Source organism: Pelobates fuscus, chromosome 1 (assembly GCF_036172605.1).
Source record: "Pelobates fuscus isolate aPelFus1 chromosome 1, aPelFus1.pri, whole genome shotgun sequence".
Lineage (NCBI taxonomy): Eukaryota > Metazoa > Chordata > Amphibia > Anura > Pelobatidae > Pelobates > Pelobates fuscus.
In genome coordinates this window covers 447876919-447897830 of record NC_086317.1, presented here as the reverse complement: position 1 = coordinate 447897830, position 20912 = coordinate 447876919, and the positions used below count along the sequence as shown (strand labels likewise).

Below are 20912 nucleotides of genomic sequence, written 5' to 3'. Positions count from 1 at the left end.
TGAACTAATTTACCCACAATCCATCAGTCTAAAGACTCCTACAGAAAGTCAAACTGCAACAACATGGACAGAGGAGAACACAATGGAGGCAACCAGGTATTAAGATCTGGTGCAAGGAACAAAAAATAAATCTAAATAATTGACAAAGTATGGGAGTATAATCCTTAAGGTACAAGGGTCACAAGCAAAGAAATTAAAAAAATAAAAACATGACCGAGCCGCTTCAAAGGAACACTATAGCATTAGGGAATACATAGAGATTTTTTTTTCTTTCACTCCAATGGCCATTAGGGGTAATTGTTAGTGTAGGACCCACCTAAGAGGTTTGCCTTGATGTGGCAGGTGGGTTCTACACTAATTTGGTTCTCAACACAGAAGTACCTCTAGTGGCTGTCTAAAAGAGGTGTTAACCCTACAATGAAAACATTGCAGTTTCTACAAATCTAAAACTACAGGGCCACTGCACCCACACCACTTCATTAAGATGTAATGGTCTGTGTGCCTTTAGGGGTCCTTTAGTTATTTTATCACTCCAATCAATTTCCTCCCAAGGTGAATATTAACAGAAGAACTCCTGTATGAGACAACTAATGAATAATGAACTAATTTGATGTGGTGTGCGATCAAGGAAGAAACGATCATGTATTTACTTTGTTACTGATGTGTCCCCTGGTTTTTAAGTGTACATGGGACTGTAAGTCTTGGAATTAATCTGGAAAGATTGTATTACGTTGCCGTTTATTCTGCAATTGGTGAGCGTTTTCATATTGTTGAATATTTGTTATTTGAACTGGTTCCTATATAAAGATTTAAGAAAAAGGCTAGTTTGCAAACAAGGAAACAATGTAATTGTAACCTTCTTGGAAAGACTGTTTGTTTTTTTTGCCATTGCTAACAAAGCAAATGATGGTCTAGTAGAGAAATCATACATAATACAATTAACACAGACTGTCCACTTCTTAAAATGAACTGCATATTTCCTTTCTTGAATTGACTCTCTAAAAGTAGGTTTATTTATATTAATATAGTATTAGTCAATATTCAGCTACAAAACATCTATGTTTAAAGTGCAACTGTCATGAAACGCATAAGCTACAAAATACACTAAAATCCCATCTATGTTATGTTATTATTTATATAGCGCCAACAAATTCCGCAGCGCTTGCCCGTCTTTTTCCATTAAATGTTTTAGTGACTTTAAGTGTAAAGCTCATATTTCAGGAATGCAATAATCAGTTTGCCCCTTTTATTGTATTTTGTTTGTTTCCCCTCCATAAAGATTGTGCCCCCTAGTGGTGCATTTGTAGCATGACTTGACTCCAGCTACTTAAGTTCTACACTTAAAGGGATATGAATCAATTGACAATTTATTTTTTAAGCCAACAAACACTTTTAAACAAATGTACAAACCCAAACAGTGCAAAAAACACTTTGAAAAGTAAATGTTTATAAACTTGATAAGATTCCATTACGTTGCATGCCTCGAAACTAGGGGAGTTTCTTCATCCCCCCCCCCATCTCAGTTTCAGAGTAGGCCACAAATTAGAGAGAAACCCGACACCTGCACTGCATGATCAGACTGCACATGTGTATATCTGTATCTTTCCAGCATTCCTAGGGATAGGACTAGGTTATATCAGTGCCCCCCTGGAGTGGGTGTGGAAAGCATAAGAAAAATATCAGTTACAAAATTAAGAAAACAAAATCACATTTACCTTCTATTTTCATCCTGCAGAGTGGTGACCTCTCCTCCCCGTCCGACATCAGCTTCCCCGTCCGACGTCAGTGGAGCAGCATGCGCTGCAAGTGCCGCTCGTGCATTCAAAGTGTCCATAGGAAAGCATTTCTCAATGCTGCATTTCTCAATTCTTTCCTATGGACGCTCTGCGCAATGGAGGCGACAGCCACTAGAGGCTGGATTAACCCCAACATAGCAGTTTCTCTGAAACTGTTATGTGTACATGTGAAGGGTTAAAACCGGAGGGACCTGGCACCCCGACCACTTCATTGAGCTGAAGTGGTCTGGGTGACTAAAGTGTCCCTTTAAAGTACTTTTTTATTGTACCTGCATTTGCTGCTTCCAGATCTTTGGGCCATATCCTTGGTGGGTATAATACCACTTAAAACTGTACTTTGCTCTTAAGCATGTGAGTAGGTTTTTTATCTTTTTATTTTATTTTACACTCCATATTTACGGTAGACACTAAGTTGGTTTTATTTGTTTTTTCCATATATATATATATATGTATTAAGGCCTTTTGGCCTGTAATTGTGGGAGGGGCGTATGACTCACCTTCTACCTACTTAAGGGACACCCCTTACCTGGCTCCATACCGTCCGAGGTCAGCGCTGCATCCTGAATCCACTTCCGGTTCACGGACGGCGCCATCTTGTTTTCGGAAACTCCGCGTTTTTCTTCAGTGTCAGCTGTGTCCAGGAACTCCTTGCAGGTCTTTCCACGGCCAGCCACGCACAAAAAACCGGTCTTCGTCGCTGATCGAGTCCTCAGGACTTCTCAATCGTAAGTCCGTCGCCCGGATAACTTCCCACGGCGTCGCAATCATTTTCAGCCTTACTTTACGGCCACACGCTTTACGGCCAAAGTCTCATGCTTTTTTTTTAACCCTCTGGTTGCCGGAAAATTTGCACTAAGTATGTAGTATTCATGTGCTTTACTTTTCACTCTTGTTATTTTCAGTTGGTTGCTATATTTTCAGTTTTAATACCTGGTAGTAGGTTATTGTGTATATATATACATATATTTTTTATTTTTTTTTTCCCTCTCCTATACAGATTTTAGTTCATTAAGTATTACAGTCTGGGTATCATATACATATAACGATTATAGCATGGTTTTTATCAATTATGCTTTCACATCAATTATACTTAGGTTAGGACTCTATGTATTTTTAGATAATAATATATTAATTACTGGTATATACATAGTTTTTTTTTTTTTTTTTTTTTTTTGCTTAAACAAACTTTACATTATTTATGTATCCTCCATCTGCACCTAGAGAATTTGTTTTAAACATACGGTTTGTTTTTTTTCTCTCTCTCCCTGTGTAAACACACCATGTACACTTTTCATTACATGGCACGTGTCATATGCTGACTTTTTCTTTATGTACTCAAATTACATACACAAGAACTCGGTCGTAAATTATTTCATGTACTTTCGGGTAAGCTTAATTATAGTCTTTTATTAAGTACCTCTGTATATATATATTTCATCTTGATACTTCATCTATTTTATACATACATACACACACACACACACACACAGACTGTATTTTATATACATATGATGTTTAAAGCATATCCTCCCTATTCATGTGTTATATAATTATACTTAAGTGAGGGCTCAGGATATATTATTAAATTGGGATATATTAGTATAACATCCTGTTATAACAACAGTTATGGTTAGCCTACATTACGGCTCCTTTTTCTGTCATGCTCGTACAACATACCACAAGCTCAAGGACACGGTCCTATTTTCTAAGAGTATAATGGAGATATGATGTTATTACAACCATGTACACTACGATTACATGGCACTAACTATTCAGGCCATTTCTTATCATACTCATACGAATTACCACGAGTATATAAGAACACGGTCCTACCTTCCACAGAGGGTTTCGGGTTGAATCACACGCATTGGTTCAACCACTCATACGTCACAACATTTTCTGCATAGATTGCCATTTCACATAATTTCACATGGCATTTACAAACTCAGGCCTTTTCTTGACACACTCAAACGACGTAACACGAGTATTCAAGAACACGGCATATACGTCTCACAAGACTTTTGGTTTTGAATCACACGTTCTGGTTCATACATTCATACGTCACTTTACAGCACATTTATGATTCTGCATATTGTCATTTTCACATTAAAAAGTCCCTTACATTCCCAGATCAGTTTAGTGACATGCATATCATCTGATCACCTTCCATATATACACATTACACGGCCAATCCCCTGCTGCCAGGTATCGGACTCAGCGTAACGCTTGTCACCAAGCATGGGCAGTCATGTCACTATCCTACTCATAAACTTTTTACACCTCCCACACATACTGCTAGAAGCCCTAATCCCAGCCTATACAGATTACACAGGTCTCACGGGATCCATTCTCACTCTATCCCTTTTTAGGTTTATCCAGGTTTTCATACCTGTCGATTCTCAAAACTTTACACATACTACCAGGTACGTAAGCCTGCTCACGTTGTAGTTCACATACGTTTCATTCTTCTAGGCCATAGAGTACTGGCAAGTTAGGGGTATAGGCCCAAATAGGTATCTCCCTTCTTGGCATTTCTGCCTATCGTTTAGTGGTCCGCGAGGCCAACACCCCGCCTCCAAGTTTCGGAGGCAAACGCCATCGGGCCACACGTGAGTTAGCCGCCTCGCAATATTTATAGAGAGGGCCTCACCTGTCACTCCCTCCCCCTGTTTTCTTTTACTATCACCGAGAGGCCTACGATTCCTGCCACTACGACGGGTGGCCTCAATAACCCCTCGCGCCAACTCATAGACAGAGCCTCTCATAGCCACTTGGCAACTAGCAGGGCCTCACCTGTCACCAAAGAACAAGATTAATGGTTTCGCCTTACCCGGCATAATTAGCCTGCCAGTACATCCCCTAGGATTTTTCCAAAAGTGTCTGGCACATTCTCACAGTACGGGACAAGGTTCCGCTGGTTCAGCAGAGGAAACGCCCAAAGATAAACTGGGTCGTCCTATCAAGTTTTTTGGGGAAATCCCAAATATGTAATAATTTCAATGTCTGTGCATGTAATTACAGTGGATGTAGGTTATTGCATATATGTTCAAACATGCTTTAGAGCACAGGCGAAAACTATGTGTCCATATAAAATGTACCCTAAGCATACTTAACGGATCTAAAGGGAAATCTTCCCACAAACAAGATTTATCATCGATCTGTCTGCACCTCACACCTCTGCCACACCGAGTCTGAACTCCCTTATCCCCTCGGAGGAATTTTCTCTTCACTACTTCACCATAGATCACGCCATTACGGCTATCATGCAGGCAGGTGTCGGAGCACGGCTCAGCAAGACTGACATAACACATGCTTTCAAATTATTGCCTATCCACCCTACACTATGGCACCTGCATGGCTTAAGTGGGCCGGGCACTACTACTTTTTCTCACGTTTAACGTTTGGTTCAAAAGTAGTCCGGCCATTTTCGACGTATCCGCCGAAACACTATGCTGGTTATTGTTACATGTAGCCAGATGCCCTACAGTTATACACTACTGGATTTCTTACTGATCGCAGAGAATATTTCTCCACCCAGTAGCCGCATAGAAACCATTAGTCTTTTTAAACAGGTGGGCGTCCCAGTTTCCCCCACCAAAACCGAAGGACCAGATACAGTTATCACTTTCCTAGGAATCATACTAGACTCAGCCACAGCCAGCAAGCCAGCCTGCCACACACCAAGATAGAGAACATTCTTACCAACATCAACCTTTACTTACACCTCGGTACTTGCAACCGCAAGAATTACAATCTCTACTTGGGTCACTAAATTTTGCCATGCGCATTATACCCCAAGGCCGGGCTTTCATCTCACGACTCCTAAACATGTTTTCCACTGTTTAGCATGATGCACACAGGTTACCCCTGGATACCCAGGCCACGGCAGACCTACTTATGTGGAGAAACTTTTAACCACCTGGAATAGGAAAAGCATGTTCCCCCCTGAATTGTCTGACTCTTCACCCACCCTCTGGTCAGACGCGGGTCTACCACAGGTTTTGCAGTAATTTACGGGAATAAATGGCTTTGGGGTAGTTGGCCTCCAGAGGTTCAAGACCTGGAGAGTTTTTCAACTACTTCAGCTCTATTTGAGATATATCCCATTGTGGCAGCTGCCGTGACATGGGGGCATCTATGGGCAGGTTCATCAGTACGTTGCTACTCAGACAACCAAGCAACGTACCACATCATAAACAAAGGTCGATCCAAATCACTGACCATTATGAGGTTCTTGAGGAAACTCACCTGGCTGGCCGCGTGTCACAATTTCTTCTTGTTTTGTGTGCATGTCCCAGGTGTATGCAACACGGCTGCTGACCATTTGTCTCGTTTCAATTTACAGGCTTTTCGACATACTTCCGTCAGCTGCACGCACAGCCACGACCACTCCACCTTTCCACCAACTAGTCATGGACTAGACGCTATAATGCAACATAGCAGGACATTGTCACAATTAGCGCTATCCGCCAATACCCGGAAGACCTATGACAGGGCTTTCCTTCTATTCAAAAGATTTCTGTCATCACACAATATCGCACAACCTTTCATTATGACATCCTTGTTGGGTTTTGCTTCCTTTTTGCCACCTCAAACTCATATTACCATACAACACAATCAGCTATATCCAACAGGCATACAACATCACATGTTAACATTACAACCAAACAACACAAGTTTCATGTCCTCCTACCAGATCAAAATATCCTTAGGGGTATTCAGAGATCCGAACCCCCACGTACTGCGCAAAGGCTACCCATAGACGTCAATATTTTCAAAGATCTACCCACTACTAGATTTAAAACCCTTTGCCAACACATACCTTGGTATTAAAACCGCCATCTATATGGCTTTTTATGGGTTTTAAGACCAAGAGAATTTACCGCCATCTACACAACCCAGTCCACTCACATTCTGCTTCACTCACACTTAACAAAACACATGGATTACTATATCTTGCCTCTGCATCACTCCAAAACCAATCAACACGCACCTCCGGTAGAGGTTAGATACTATCTTACCCACAACGAGTGGTGCCCCGTCACATTACTGGACACATATACCCAGGTTTTACAAGCATCACCATCTCAACCACTTTTGTCTACAAGGTTCGGTACTCACTACCACCACCTTCATGACCCACGTCAGGTCATTACTTACACAACTAGGCCTAAAAGCAAATAACTATTCGGGCCACTCCTTCCGCATAGGAGCAGCCACTACAGCGCTGGAAGTCCTCTGCATACTCTAGATACACACCTAACCCAGTACAAGAAGTTAGAAATGCCTTTCAAGATATGTCTGGTTAAAGTATGTATATTGCTCGTTTCGTAATAAATTTTGATTTTCTACTTTTGCCCTCTTTATTTACAGGTCTACCTCATCGTCGGTTCCGGCACACCACAACCGACTTGCTCTTGTAATACCATCCCACACCTAACAGTGTTTGTATCTTCTGTACTATCAGGAGCCCTTAACACAAGTATTAAGGCCTTTTGGCCTGTAATTGTGGGAGGGGCGTATGACTCACCTTCTACCTACTTAAGGGACACCCCTTACCTGGCTCCATACCGTCCGAGGTCAGCGCTGCATCACCCTCCCACCCACTCCTCTTTATCAACTCCTTTTTCTTACATTTCTTCTTGGTGGGCCCTCTTTATTTACAGGTCTACCTCATCGTCGGTTCCGGCACACCACAACCGACTTGCTCTTGTAATACCATCCCACACCTAACAGTGTTTGTATCTTCTGTACTATCAGGAGCCCTTAACACAAATATATATATATATATATATACCCACGGAGAAAGTTTGTCTACACCCATATCCCTGAGTAGGGAGTATACCACTTCACATGCTGATTTGGAGCCATACTTACGGCTCCATTGCATGTGAGTGTAAATTTTATATTCATACCTACCCTCGCTCTATAGCCCTGATATATTACACTATATACTATTTTTATCTATTTAATTTATATGAGGATACCTCCTACAACCACAAACAAAAGAAGAGTCAGCACTGCACTTTATTCTTAGGTGGGGATTGTTCCGCACAGGCGCATAAGTTGGAGCTGCACTGAAGCTTGAAAAAAAGTGACTAGTTAGACCAGGTATAGGCAACCTTTGGCACTGCAGATATTTTGGACTACACCTCCCATGATGCTTTGCCAGCATTATGGGGGATGTAGTCCACAACATCTGGAGTGCTGAAGGTTGCCTATCCCTGAGTTAGATGCTGCACCTAACCTAGGTGTTACCCAGTTTTTACCGGACAAGAGAGACTCCGTACTTGGTGTTTTAGCTGCCATTGGACTGTAATTATCTTACATAAGCGCTGAATTATAATTGTGTGTTATTTTCATTAAACATGTTGCTGATTCTAATGATGCATGTGGGATGCGTGTGCAATGAAAAGATTAAAGCGGGACATAAGAACAGCCTACAGACTGCCCGTTGATGTGTACAAAAGCAGACCGTCATTGGAATAGAATCGATGCTGACATTTGCTAGCCATTTGGTATAGATGACAGCAATAAATACAAAAAACTGTGAGAAATTGGCGCTTACAAACTCTTATAGAATACAGAACCAAATTAGGATAAGCAGCTCAACACACGTGCCAATACCTCTAAACTTAGCACAAAAACATGCAGGCGTATAGAGTAGTATGAGTGAGAGAAAAGACTTTCACATCAGAAAACCCAGTGGAGCGCTATATAAATGGACTTGCCCTTAAAATAAGGGATACAAAATATATAGTATGACAAATATCTGGAGAAAGAGATAAATAGGGAGATAATGGTGCAGTATATCTAATACTTGTAAATGGTGGATTCAAAACCAAATGTAGCAAACTCACATGGCTTAGATCCTGGGAGGATAGGCTGCACTCGCAGGGGTATTTAAAGACAATACCAGGCTTCTTCTATAGTAGTATCCAGATGCTCATAAAACAAGGGACAAAAAAGGGAACAGACTCCTAGTGTGTTACCCTTTTAAATGTATATCACAAATCAAATTGGTGCAAATAATTGCTCACCTTGTTTAGAGGCAAAGGAAACTGGGCTCTCTGTACAATATGCACTGTGCCTTTAAGAGGGCATAACTCTTCTTTTAAAGCAGGAAGAAGATGCTGCAGCACATAGGACTCAATTTAAAAAATAAAAACACTTTATTATGAACAAACATAAAATATGATAAAATACCATCTAATAATGGTTCTTAACAAAGTCTTTGCTGTCCAAGACGCGTTTCGCCTTATCTCCACAAGGCTTTCTCAATGGTATAGATGAAATCGGAAAAACCATGTTAAAAACAAACAAAAAAACAAATTGGTTTAATTCTCCTCCTTACTGTGTGCTTTCGCTTTCTTGACTGCCAGGTATATAGAAGAATGTTTATAGTAATGGTTGAAAGGGAGCTAAGATAGAGGCCCTCAGTTGCAGAATGAAGAGGTGTGGATTTTATTATAATTATTATTATTGGCAACACTTTACAAAAGATTCTGTAACGCTTTACAATTTTTAAATGGGGATATTCGACAACAAGTAACTTACATGCAGAATAAAACCGAGACATGTGAGGTGAAGAAGGTACTGCTCAAACAAGCTTACAATCTATGATTTTTTGCGTTTAATTTTATTATTCCCCATTAATATTGCTTTGTCACAAAAAATCAACAGAATATAGCCAATTTGCTACAACTAGATGAATATCAAGTTAATATCCTTATGTGACTTTTAGTCTTACCCTAATATGTGTGCATATTTTAACGGTTTCTATTTTAATTGCGGCTTTTTAAAATTTTATTTATTTTGTTTTTCTGAGTCCATAAGCGTCTCCATGCTCTTGACTCTTGGGGAGATATTGGAAATTTGCCCATTGGCTGATGCAAATGATGTGGTTTCGCTATTGGTTAGCAATACTACTAAGTAATACTACTGATATATATATATATATATATATATTTCTCCTATTATCACATCTGTTTCTTAAACGCTAGTTTCATCTTCAAGTAAGCAAAAAATGCTTTTTTCTTTTGGTTGGATTCTGGTGTATTTCTGCCCTGGTCGGAGTTGGAGACCTGGCAGACAAGTACCATCTTGAGCATTTTTTAGTTAAACCATTTATAAATGGCTTAACCTTTTAATGGTAAAATATCTGGGCACTAAAACAACTTTATTGAGATGAATAGCTAGCCAATCTATTAAAACGTCCCTTATCAATGAATCCTTGGTGTCAGGATACATACCCAAACTTTGGAAGACTGCAACAGTAGTACCTATCCATAAACGTGGTGACAATACTTTTGTATCTAACTTTTGCCCGATATCATTGCTCCCAGTATTGTCAAAAATCTTGGAAAAATGCGTCCACACGCAACTATGTGCATATTATCAATAATCAAATTATCTGACCCCTGATCAATCAGGCTTTCGTCGAAATCACTCAACTTAAACAGCCCTCTTAAAAGTTTGCAATGACATCCAAATTGGCATGGAACAAGGAGACTTAACTGGAGCTATTTTCCTTGATTTCGCCAAGGCTTTTGACACAGTAGACCATGGCATTCTTTTGCAGAAACTTAAAAACGTAGGCATTGGTGATCACCCGCTAACCTGGTTTTGATCATATGTTTCAGATCGATTGCAATATCTGGCCATTTCTGATAGCGCCTTCATCCTTCTTCCAGTCATGTGTGGTGTTCCCAAGGTATCCATACTCTGCCCCCTGCTATTCACATTATTTATAAACAATCTGCCTAACGTCTGCAAATCCTCAACTGTACAAATGTATGCAGACAACACTGTAATCTATGCTAGTAAACCCAATCTACTGCAGCTTGAGGCTGTGCTCCAAAATCAATTCACAAAGGTAAAAAAAATGGATAGTGGTTAACAAACTCTTCCTAAACACTGCCAAAACGGTTACAATGATCTTTGAAACTGTACCTAAATTATGTAAACTACAAAATCAACAACTGTGGATCAGAACAAATTCATCAGTCTGTTCTTTCAAATATCTAGATATGTTGCTAGACCCCAATCTATCCTTTGGCCTTCACATTGAAAACTCTCTTTGAAACTCTATACAAAACCAGGTGCCCTGTACAGAAACAAATCCTGCCTAAGCCCTACAGTAAGGAAACATTGCAACAAATGCTAATGCTGGTCATTGATTATGGGGATGTTGTGTATGCACCTGCATCGGAAACCCACATTAATAAACTTAATATGTTATATAATTCGTTCTGCCGCTTTGTACTAGAATGTAATTACTTTACCCACCATTGTGACATGTTAAAAGCGCTAAACTGGCTATTGATGGAATCCCGACGCACTCTTCATCTTTCCAGCCTTTTTGCATAAGATCTTTTCTGGGAAGCTCCCACCCTACCTGAGTAGAATGCTCTCCCCAGCTGTTCCCACCTCCTATAACCCCCAATCCAGTACTAGCACGATATTTAGCATACCACAATACAAAAATAAAGTGGCTCGATTCTCCGTTTCCTACAGAGAATCGCAATTATAGAATAACCTCAGGGGCACAGTCAAATCTTCCTTCAATCTAAAATCTGTTAAGAGATATATGGCAATATACCTCAGCACAGAATGCACCTGTCATGGTTGAATATATTTATTACCTGCTATGTGTTACATTTATACGTGTGTGTGTGTGTGTGTATATGTATATTTATAAATATATATATATATATTTTTTTTTTTTGTATATTGTATTTTTTTTAATATTGTATCCTACTGTAACAAAGCAATGTTTTGTGGACCCAGGACATACTTGGAAACGAGAGAAATCTCTTTGTATCCATCCTGGTAGAATATTTTATAAATAAATAATACATAACATAAATAGTGTAATATTGTATGTCACCAAAAAGTGGATATTGGCAATTATTGCACTCACAAAAGTATGTGAAATTCAGGCACGTAGTAAGGCTTTAGCGTGTGCGTCCTTCTTGCATCCTCTTTTCACTTATTCAATACATAAAGGGAAAAGGAAAGGGACAAACACATAGTCTAACAATTTAAACACGAAGAATGACTTTATTAAGGTTACACTCATAAGATAAACGTTCAAGTAAGGCATGTCAACAAGCTCCTGCTGTCCGGGTCGATACCAAAGTCCACAGGAACGCTCGTGCCGCAATAAAATCAAATAAAAACAATAAAATAACACTATGCCCTTCCTCAGGGCATCCTACATTGGACGAAACGCATAGGGCTTTGGGACTTCTATAGTGTTATTTTATTGTTTGTATTTGATTTTATTGCTGCATGACCGTTCCTGTGGACTCTTGCATCGGCCTGGACAGCAGGAGCTTGTTAACGTGCCTTACTTGAACTTTTATCTTGTAAATGTAACCTTAATAAAGTCATTCTTCGGGTTAAATTATGAGATAAATCATGAAGCGTTCTTCTACTATCGTACCAAAGCAGAAGTTTTAAAACTTCACTTTCCAGACTTGGGAATATGTAGCATGCTCCTGTTGTTGAACACCTTGCCTGAAGGACGGCTTTATGACTACTTTATCCTGTATGCCTAACAAGTATTTGTCAATAGCTAGTATGCTTTTTAACCAAATTGAAAGCATTGATTAAACAAATATGTACCCGTAAAGCTTTAGTGTTAGCCTAGCTATTTGGATTGTTGTGCCTCCCAGAACTTTAAAAATCCACAGGGAAGCATTGGGAGGCAAGTGTAAATGTACAGCAAATCACTGCATTGTGCCAGTCAACTCCTCAGTGAGATGCATTGTGTCGGAGCATAGAGAAGCTGAACGGTAGTCCTGCAGAAGTGGCAGGACTGAAACCAGGAAGCCTCTCTAGTGGCAGAGTAACAACCATTAGAGGTGGCATTAGTCAGCAGTGCCTTTTCTCAGAAAAGGCACCGTTATCACTGATGAAGCCGAACAGTTAGTCTCTATAGCCTAGAACCACTACATGAAGCGGTTGTTGTTCTGGTGCTTATCGTGTCTATTTAGCAATAATAAAGAGCCCCAACCAACAACATTATGAATGGATAAAGTGTTACTAAAATAATTGTGTTTATCCAATATACCCCATCAACTCATGTTTAATGTAAAAAAAATAAAAAAAAAAATAGAGAAAAAAAAATAAATACTACACATTGGTGTATTTTATATAAACTTTGCTCATTTCGGGCTCTACCAGTACCACTATTAAATAATACATGTTCTAGGTGTCTCCCAAAATGATGAAGAGCCAACCAATCGCAACGTTCTGACCTCTTGAAACACTTGCCTAGTAATGTGCATAGATGTATGTTTTTTTTTTTATAGTGACCCTTTATCCTCCATCCCTATACCACTAGCTTGCTCCCCTCCCTCAACATGTCACTTACCGATTTCTTTCATTGCATGTGACCTGCTGTATTTACCTCTAATATCTACCTTCATGTTGCTTGCATGCTGCACTCCCTGCATTTCATTGTTGCTGTCTTCATTTCACTTGACCATCTACCTCCCTGAATGTTACTGGTCCTCTTCAATTGAATTTGCTTTTACTTACCTACTCTCCTCTAAAGTGTCACTTAATCGATACTTCCTGGAAACGGCTGCTATTAAATTTTTCTTTGCTGTCTACCAATGGTCTATATTTTAATCAAAATCCTCTCCTGCAATAGAACTAGATCTCATCAAATCTACAGCGCTTGGTGGTTCTTGAGGCCAGGTTTTGAGAATCTCTACTAAAACATATGAATAACCAGCAGCCTATGTTTATATGTGTGTTTTTGTAGACTACACAATATAATGATCTTTTTCAGACTTTCTTCATTTTGCGCTTTCATCATTTTATATTGCTCTCTCTGTGCCCGACCATAAGAGTTTTCACGGTGACAGTCTTTGTAGTGAAAATATATTGCTCGGAAAAGTTATGCATCTTGAGTATACATTATATTGTGAAGTGGCAGCAGAATCCCGCATTTTGAGTCATATGTTCCGTTCCTCTGAGAGATTGGGCTGCTGCACTAAAACATTTTATTTTTTTTTAATGAGATTTCTCTCTTCGGTACCAAAAAAATTGAAAAAATAGAGCACAATCTTTTTGTTGACAGTTTTCTTCGTTCTCTAGATGCCCGAACGTTCACTTTGTAGGGTCTGAATTCTTTTAATCTTGCAAGCTACATTCTGTTCTGCAGCAGATGTCTGTTGATACTAGCTTCTGTATAATGATTTTAGATTTAATGCGTTGGGGACAGTGCACAATTTTATTTAAAGTAACAATCAAGGATTTTTTTTTTTACTCTGAAAGAATGCAGTAGGAACAAAGCAAGGGTAGACCCTTTTGCATACACGTTCGCTTGCACACAGCCAGAACCAAGCCATAAGTGCTATTTGCACCCGAGCCTCTCCCGATTTAGGATTATGGCACTGGTCGTTCAAATTTCTTGCAGCCTTCTGGATGTAAAGTAACTCCAGCCAGTTAGTATGAGTATAGTTCCCGAGCCCTAACCATTACACTCGTCAACCTCCTGAACCTATCTGGACACAGAGGGTGAACATGATTGAATGGAATGACTGCCTTCGCTGTATTAAGCAATCGAGGGACCACCGAACGTTTGTACATGATGTGTGGTGTAATAATATAGCGGCAGGTTCAAAGGCCGTCAGGTCGTCTAATAACTGGTATAGATTTCCCTACCAAACCTCTCAACCAGGGTGCAATTATGCAGTAAAGTTCCTTCCACCGCACCAAAGCGGCAGAACAACGGGGACTGTGTCAAGCCACGGGCATGGAGAGTTGCTGGAACCTGGTGCCATCTTGTGCAAGTTGATAAGAAATCTTCTTCAACCATGCCAAAAGAGACATTGTATGGATGATGAAATATCTTGGTCCTGTCTTTGTCTATTAAGGTGACATGACATGCAATTCCACCTCCCACCTATTTGTGCATATAAATTAGGTTTCTTCCCCCTCCCCCTCGCCCCCCCCACGTAAAAATAAAATAAAAAAATACTCGCCTTTTCTCCAATGCCATGTGCCTCCAGGATGATGGTCCAGTCCAAAGCTCCTCTTCATTGAGAAACGTAGTTGCATGTGCTGCGCTCGCCGCTATGCACCTAGAATTTCTCCATAGATTATCAGTGCATTCAGTGATTCTCTTTGGCTTACAGCAACGGCACTGCGCATGCGTTCATGACATAATTTTATGTCATGCCCAGTGGGCTTGGAGGTGTGACTTGAAGCCATGGCTTCTGTTTAGTGAAAAAAAAAATTAACACCTCTTTGGGGTGTAGGATGAGGTTGGGTAAGATAGGGGTGGGAGCAGCAGGACTGCAGGCACTATAACAACTTCAATAATATGAAGTTAAGTGCCTACACTGTTCCTTTAACCAACATAATAATCAAAAGACACAGCACTGACCTGTCCAAGCAAGAAAGACATTGATACTCCCATTTACGGAAATAATTCACAATTGAAAATAAAATGGGAGAGAAGATTGCCTGGAGTCACAAGAAAGGATCCTATGTGAGCCAAAGTCCTATGTACCATATCTTGGGATGAAAACCCAAATTCTGTATAGATGTATATGAAACCATATCAGACTATAAATTTTGTACCATTGTTCAGATGTGCAAGGAAGTACAACTATAGAAATCAGTGAGGATTGGTGGGGTAAACATATCACAAGAAAATTGATGCAGATTTTCACTAGACTATAAGCTGCTTTGATTAGGGCTGCATCAACTATTATTCCAATATAGACAAGGGGGCGGTAAGTGGGAACACAAAGTGCTTTAAATAGTGCTTTAAACAGTGCAGGTTAGCCCCTCCAAATTAGGGATCACTCCCAATCCCAAGAAAATACAAGCCAGCAATTAGTATAGTTTACATAAACATATACCACCGGGGGGCGCCACAATCACACACGTGTGAATATATTTACCAGATGTTGGGTACAAGTATTCATGAAAAGAGATAAAAACAATAAAATATAGTGAAGTATTTAATAACAGAGATACAAATAATTTAAAAGTAAAAATCACACTCACAAATATAGTGGCACAATAGGGACATATGTCTAAATTGTGCTAAAAACGCTTGTCAGCCCCTTCCTGGGCTAAAATCCCCTTTTTTTTTATCTGGATTTCGTTTACCCAATTCCAAGGTAGTCAGTCCGTATCTGGATAATCTCCAACCTTGTAATATGGTCCAATCTTTCTGTGGGGGTGCTGGCAAGCTTCAAACTGCTCGACGCGTTTCGTCTCACCGACTTTATCAAGAGCCCTCTTATCAAGCCCTCAAGAGCCCTCTTGATAAAGTCGGTGAGACGAAACGCGTCGAGCAGTTTGAAGCTTGCCAGCACCCCCACAGAAAGATTGGACCATATTACACGGTTGGAGATTATCCAGATACGGACTGACTACCTTAGAATTGGGTAAACGAAATCCAGATAAAAAAAAAGGGGATTTTAGCCCAGGAAGGGGCTGACAAGCGTTTTTAGCACAATTTAGACATATGTCCCTATTGTGCCACTATATTTGTGAGTGTGATTTTTACTTTTAAATTATTTGTATCTCTGTTATTAAATACTTCACTATATTTTATTGTTTTTATCTCTTTTCATGAATACTTGTACCCAACATCTGGTAAATATATTCACACGTGTGTGATTGTGGCGCCCCCCGGTGGTATATGTTTATGTAAACTATACTAATTGCTGGCTTGTATCAACTATTATTCCCGCTTATCATTATATTTTGTCTACTTTTTGTACAGTGCTGTGGAATATGCTACAGTGTATGAAAGCAATAATTTATGTGATATGGTACATGGCATTCGAGTAGTGATCACTATCAAGGTAGATGAATCAAGGAGAAATGTGTTGAAATTAAGCTAAACCAGTTGAGTTTATATTCAATATTTTGCTAACAAAACCCTAAAATATATAAACCGTAAACCACACAAGTAGATTTTCTGCTTAGTTCATTAGCTAACACACTTTATCAGGTATTTCCACTTAATCCGTTTATTGCCAAGCTATCCTTGCTGTTATTGATTTATTGTAAATGAACTATCGATCCAGATAATGGTATAAATCTGCAATAAAGCTCTTAAATTTTTATTTTTTTTTTAAATGTACTATTTCTAATCACTTGAACGAGGATTACCGTGTGTTTCTCTGTAAATATACCAACAGGTTTCATTTAGCCTCAAATAAAGGCAGAAATCTGAAGTAAAACATGTATTCAAATTGTCATACGTCAGGTGGTCAAGTATTTAGGAACACTATATTGTCAGGGATACAAACATTTATTCCTGACGCTATAGCGTTGAACTATTTTTGTGATACGCCCCCTCTGATTGCATGGCAAAGGTGATTTCACTCAGCGTTTATTCCCACGCTGTGCAAGTCTTGCTGCGGCTTGCGTTGCCTTACCTCTGCTGAGATCATCACAGATAATAAACTCCGTCAATCCAATACTTGTCCATAGGAAAGCATTTGGAGGATATTGTATACAACGCTGCACCGATCAGCATTTTCTCATAGAGATGCATTGACTGCATCTGGACTAGGAAGCATACCTAATGGTCGAGCTAAGTGATTGTCGCTAGAAGTTTTAGAAGGCAGCAATGTGAACACTGAGTTTTCTCTGAAAAGGCAGCATTTACAGTGTTCAGGCTATAGCCACAAGAACCACTACATTAAGCTGCAGTGGTTCTGGTGACTATAGTGTCCCTTTAAGACAAGTATTCAAATATTCAACAATCCGTGACTCCAAACAATGGCCTGCTTCGCTGCACATATTGCCTCCCCTTTCCCAATAGTAAGTATTACTAACGTGTACTGTGGCTAGAGTGGTTCTTTTTAATTTTTTATTACATTTATTTTTAATTTTTCATTTTTACAGTATTACAAATATATGCATTACAACATATATCATTTTAATTTTTTTTTGTTTGTTTTTACATGTATCTGATAATGAAGCATCAATTAAAGGGACACTATAGTCACCCAGGCCATTACATCGAAATGAAGTGGTCTGAGTGCAGTGGCCCTCTCCTTTTTAACCCTAGAATGTTAAACATTGCAGTTTTTTATTTATATTCTTACCGCTATTAGAGGTACTTCCTCTGCACTGTCCGAGTAATGCGGAAACACCTTCCTATGGGAAACTTGAATGCAGAGAGCTCACTGCGCGTGCACATTACCTCCCCAATGCTTATTTTTTTTATGGGGCGAGGGGATGAGACCTTAATTCTAATAGGGACAAGTATTTGTGTTTTTTATGTATGTCAAGCACATTCTTTTTGTTTTGTACAGTTTGATAATTGGTTAGATTTAGAGTGATATTGACCTAGAATGTTGCTGCTGAAGATATATATATATATAAATTATGTATTACATGACGCCAGGTTACTGTGGCACTGAGTACAGGCATTGTTAATCACACAGAGTGCTATGTAATTTTTGAGTCATGCTGGGTTAATAACATCACACATCGCATAGGTTCATTAGCAGTCTCTACTGCACCTGCTATTAACCATAACACAGTAGTGGGTAATGGTTTGTAAAAAAAATACTATTACTAATACTATTCTACTATACTATATTCGACTGTAATTGTTATTTTGCTTAGATTGTTTTTTTTTTTTATTTTATTTTTTTATTTTTTTTTTGTGTATTAACTGTTCCATTTTTGTATTCTAGGTAGTGGTTCAACTGAGGAGTTTTTCCGCCTGATGAATCGTCAGTTCACAGAGAAGGAATGGTGTACAATTAAGAGCATGAACTGCAATAGGAGCCGGCTAGACATGTTCTACAGACACTGGGTAAATACATGTTCTAAAGCCAAAACAAGAAATATTGCTTATATATAAGCTGATCTACGTGTATGTATTGCATGCATAGGCTGGCACGGACTGTTTCTATTAGCGGGCAGCCAATGATAGGCTGAAGCATCAGCTGATGCTCTCAGCCTATCTTCCTCGGCCCGACAAACCTTCCTCATTCTACAGCAGCTATAAGAAGACTGTCGGGGAAAGTGTTGTCTGGCACAGATCAAAGGTTAATCTGTAGCAAAACCGTTTAATCCCGGATTATAAGAACGCATCTGGACACTCCTGCCCCCATAATAACTTCTATGAGCTGACATTGTTAAACCCAAGAGCAACACTCTGTAAGCTGCGTGCTTTTCAGCCCTGTTGCAGGTGTGCTGTGAACAGCCCTCCAGCATACCTAGATACTCTGCTTTTACCTTAATGGTCTCATTTTGTTTTCAGTTAGTCAGTAACATATCTCTCTAAATCCAAGAATTTAATTTGTTCATCTTTCAAGCAGCTAAGGCTGGATGGAAGAAAATGTGTAGTTGCTTTTCGAAAGAAGCTTCAGAGAAAGCGAAAAAAGCTGTAGTGGCATCCTTTTTATCATGGTTTCAATCCAGTCTCCAACAGACGTTTCTTGATATATGCTTAGTTGCAATTTAGCCAACCCAGTCAACTCTGTCTCCTGAGCCAGTGACAAGGTCACTACAAAAAGGCAATAAAGAGAAATGTTGTGAATATCCTGATTCCAGTTAAGTTAGCTCATCATCCAAATTATCAACATATTTAAAAATGTAATACTAAGAGAATGGAAAAGGCATTTGTCACAAAACATTTTTTACATGTAAGTTAAAGAAGAAGACTGTAATGAATTAGATCTCCCTAAAGTGGATGTGCCTTTTTGCACAGTTGGGGAAAAGAAGACCACCCTACCCATAGGACAGGGGTCAGCAACTCGAGGTGTCTTTGCACGGCACTCAAGGCTGTCCTAGCCAAACAGGCTCTTGCCTATAAGGAGTCCTTAGTGCAAACTGAGTGGTGAGTATCAATTTATGCATTGCACCACTTAGTGGAAGTAATCTCGCATCCCTTCATCCAAGAACTTGTGACCAGGAATTCACACTGGAGTAGAGCAGTCCGCAGAAGCTATTGCAGCCCCTGCCCTTGATCTATATCTGGCCAGCCCATTCCCCACTGGACCCCAGGGAAGCCACCCACATTCCTAGATATACACAGAGCTGGAGAAGAAGCTGCACCCTCATACAAATAATAAAAACAGCCCACATACAAACACTGCATCACCACAAGAACACTGAAAATCCACCTACACACACACAACCCCACAAGCAGTCTCTAACATGCAATACCTGAAGCAGCCCCACACATACACACACCAAACACACAATGTGACATATCATCCAGACACACAATTCCACAAGCAGCCCCCATACACAGCCCATATTCATTGGTATCATACACACTACCACAAACTACTCATGAACATATACTGTACGATATAACCGCTCATATGCACACACATTCAACATTACAAAGCAACTACAACACCTATAAATAACACAAGCACAATATGGAAACCTCAATTTAAAAAAAGAGGATCGGCACACCAAGAGACTTCAAACTCTTATTTTGGCACTGTACTACTGACAGGTTGCCTACCCCTGCTATAGGAGATTCTGGTGGACCACCAGGTGCAACGAACAAAAGTGCGTAATCTGCATTAAGGAAGATATTTTCTACAAATGCAGCTCAGCGTAAAGCCCTTATGCCAGGAGCTTCAGTAGAGAAAACCCAAATATTACAATGGCATCTGATTTTCTAGCAGATTCTATTTCAGAATTACTGGTTAAATCCATGTGGCTCTCTACAGTTGCTGTAAGAGTGGTGTGGCTTTGGAACTGGTTGGTGGATTCAGCATCACAATATTCCATGTGTGACCTGCCATTTTAGTATGGCAGATTTTTTAGATCTCAACTTGACGATCTTCTTAAACAAGATGGTAGAGCAGAGGGTATATAAATCTCTACTGGAAGGGAAAAAAAGGAGAGATGGAATTCAACCGAAATAAACCCACGTATAGAGGGTTTATTTTGATTATAGGCGTAAACATAAAGGAAAACTCATGGGTAAACCAAAAGACCGTAATTTCTGATGCCAGAGCTGTAGATGAAAGACTTAATTGAGAAAACATCACCACAGATGGCTGGATTCTAATACAATTCAACAGTATTCCTTTACAAAGATATGTGTTCTTTGGTTCAGTCACACAGGACAGCATCAACCCTAAATAT

The 20912-nt window shown here is 39.6% G+C and overlaps 1 protein-coding gene across 1 annotated transcript in view; it reads left to right on the top strand.

Moving 5' to 3' along the window:
• The window catches only part of AASDHPPT (aminoadipate-semialdehyde dehydrogenase-phosphopantetheinyl transferase), a 136423-nt gene that overhangs the window by 67476 nt on the left and 48035 nt on the right, over nt 1-20912 (top strand). The window contains exon 3 of the mRNA XM_063444922.1: nt 18491-18612. Within this exon, the coding sequence (XP_063300992.1) occupies nt 18491-18612 (122 nt within the window). The remainder of the gene's footprint in view (nt 1-18490; nt 18613-20912) is intronic.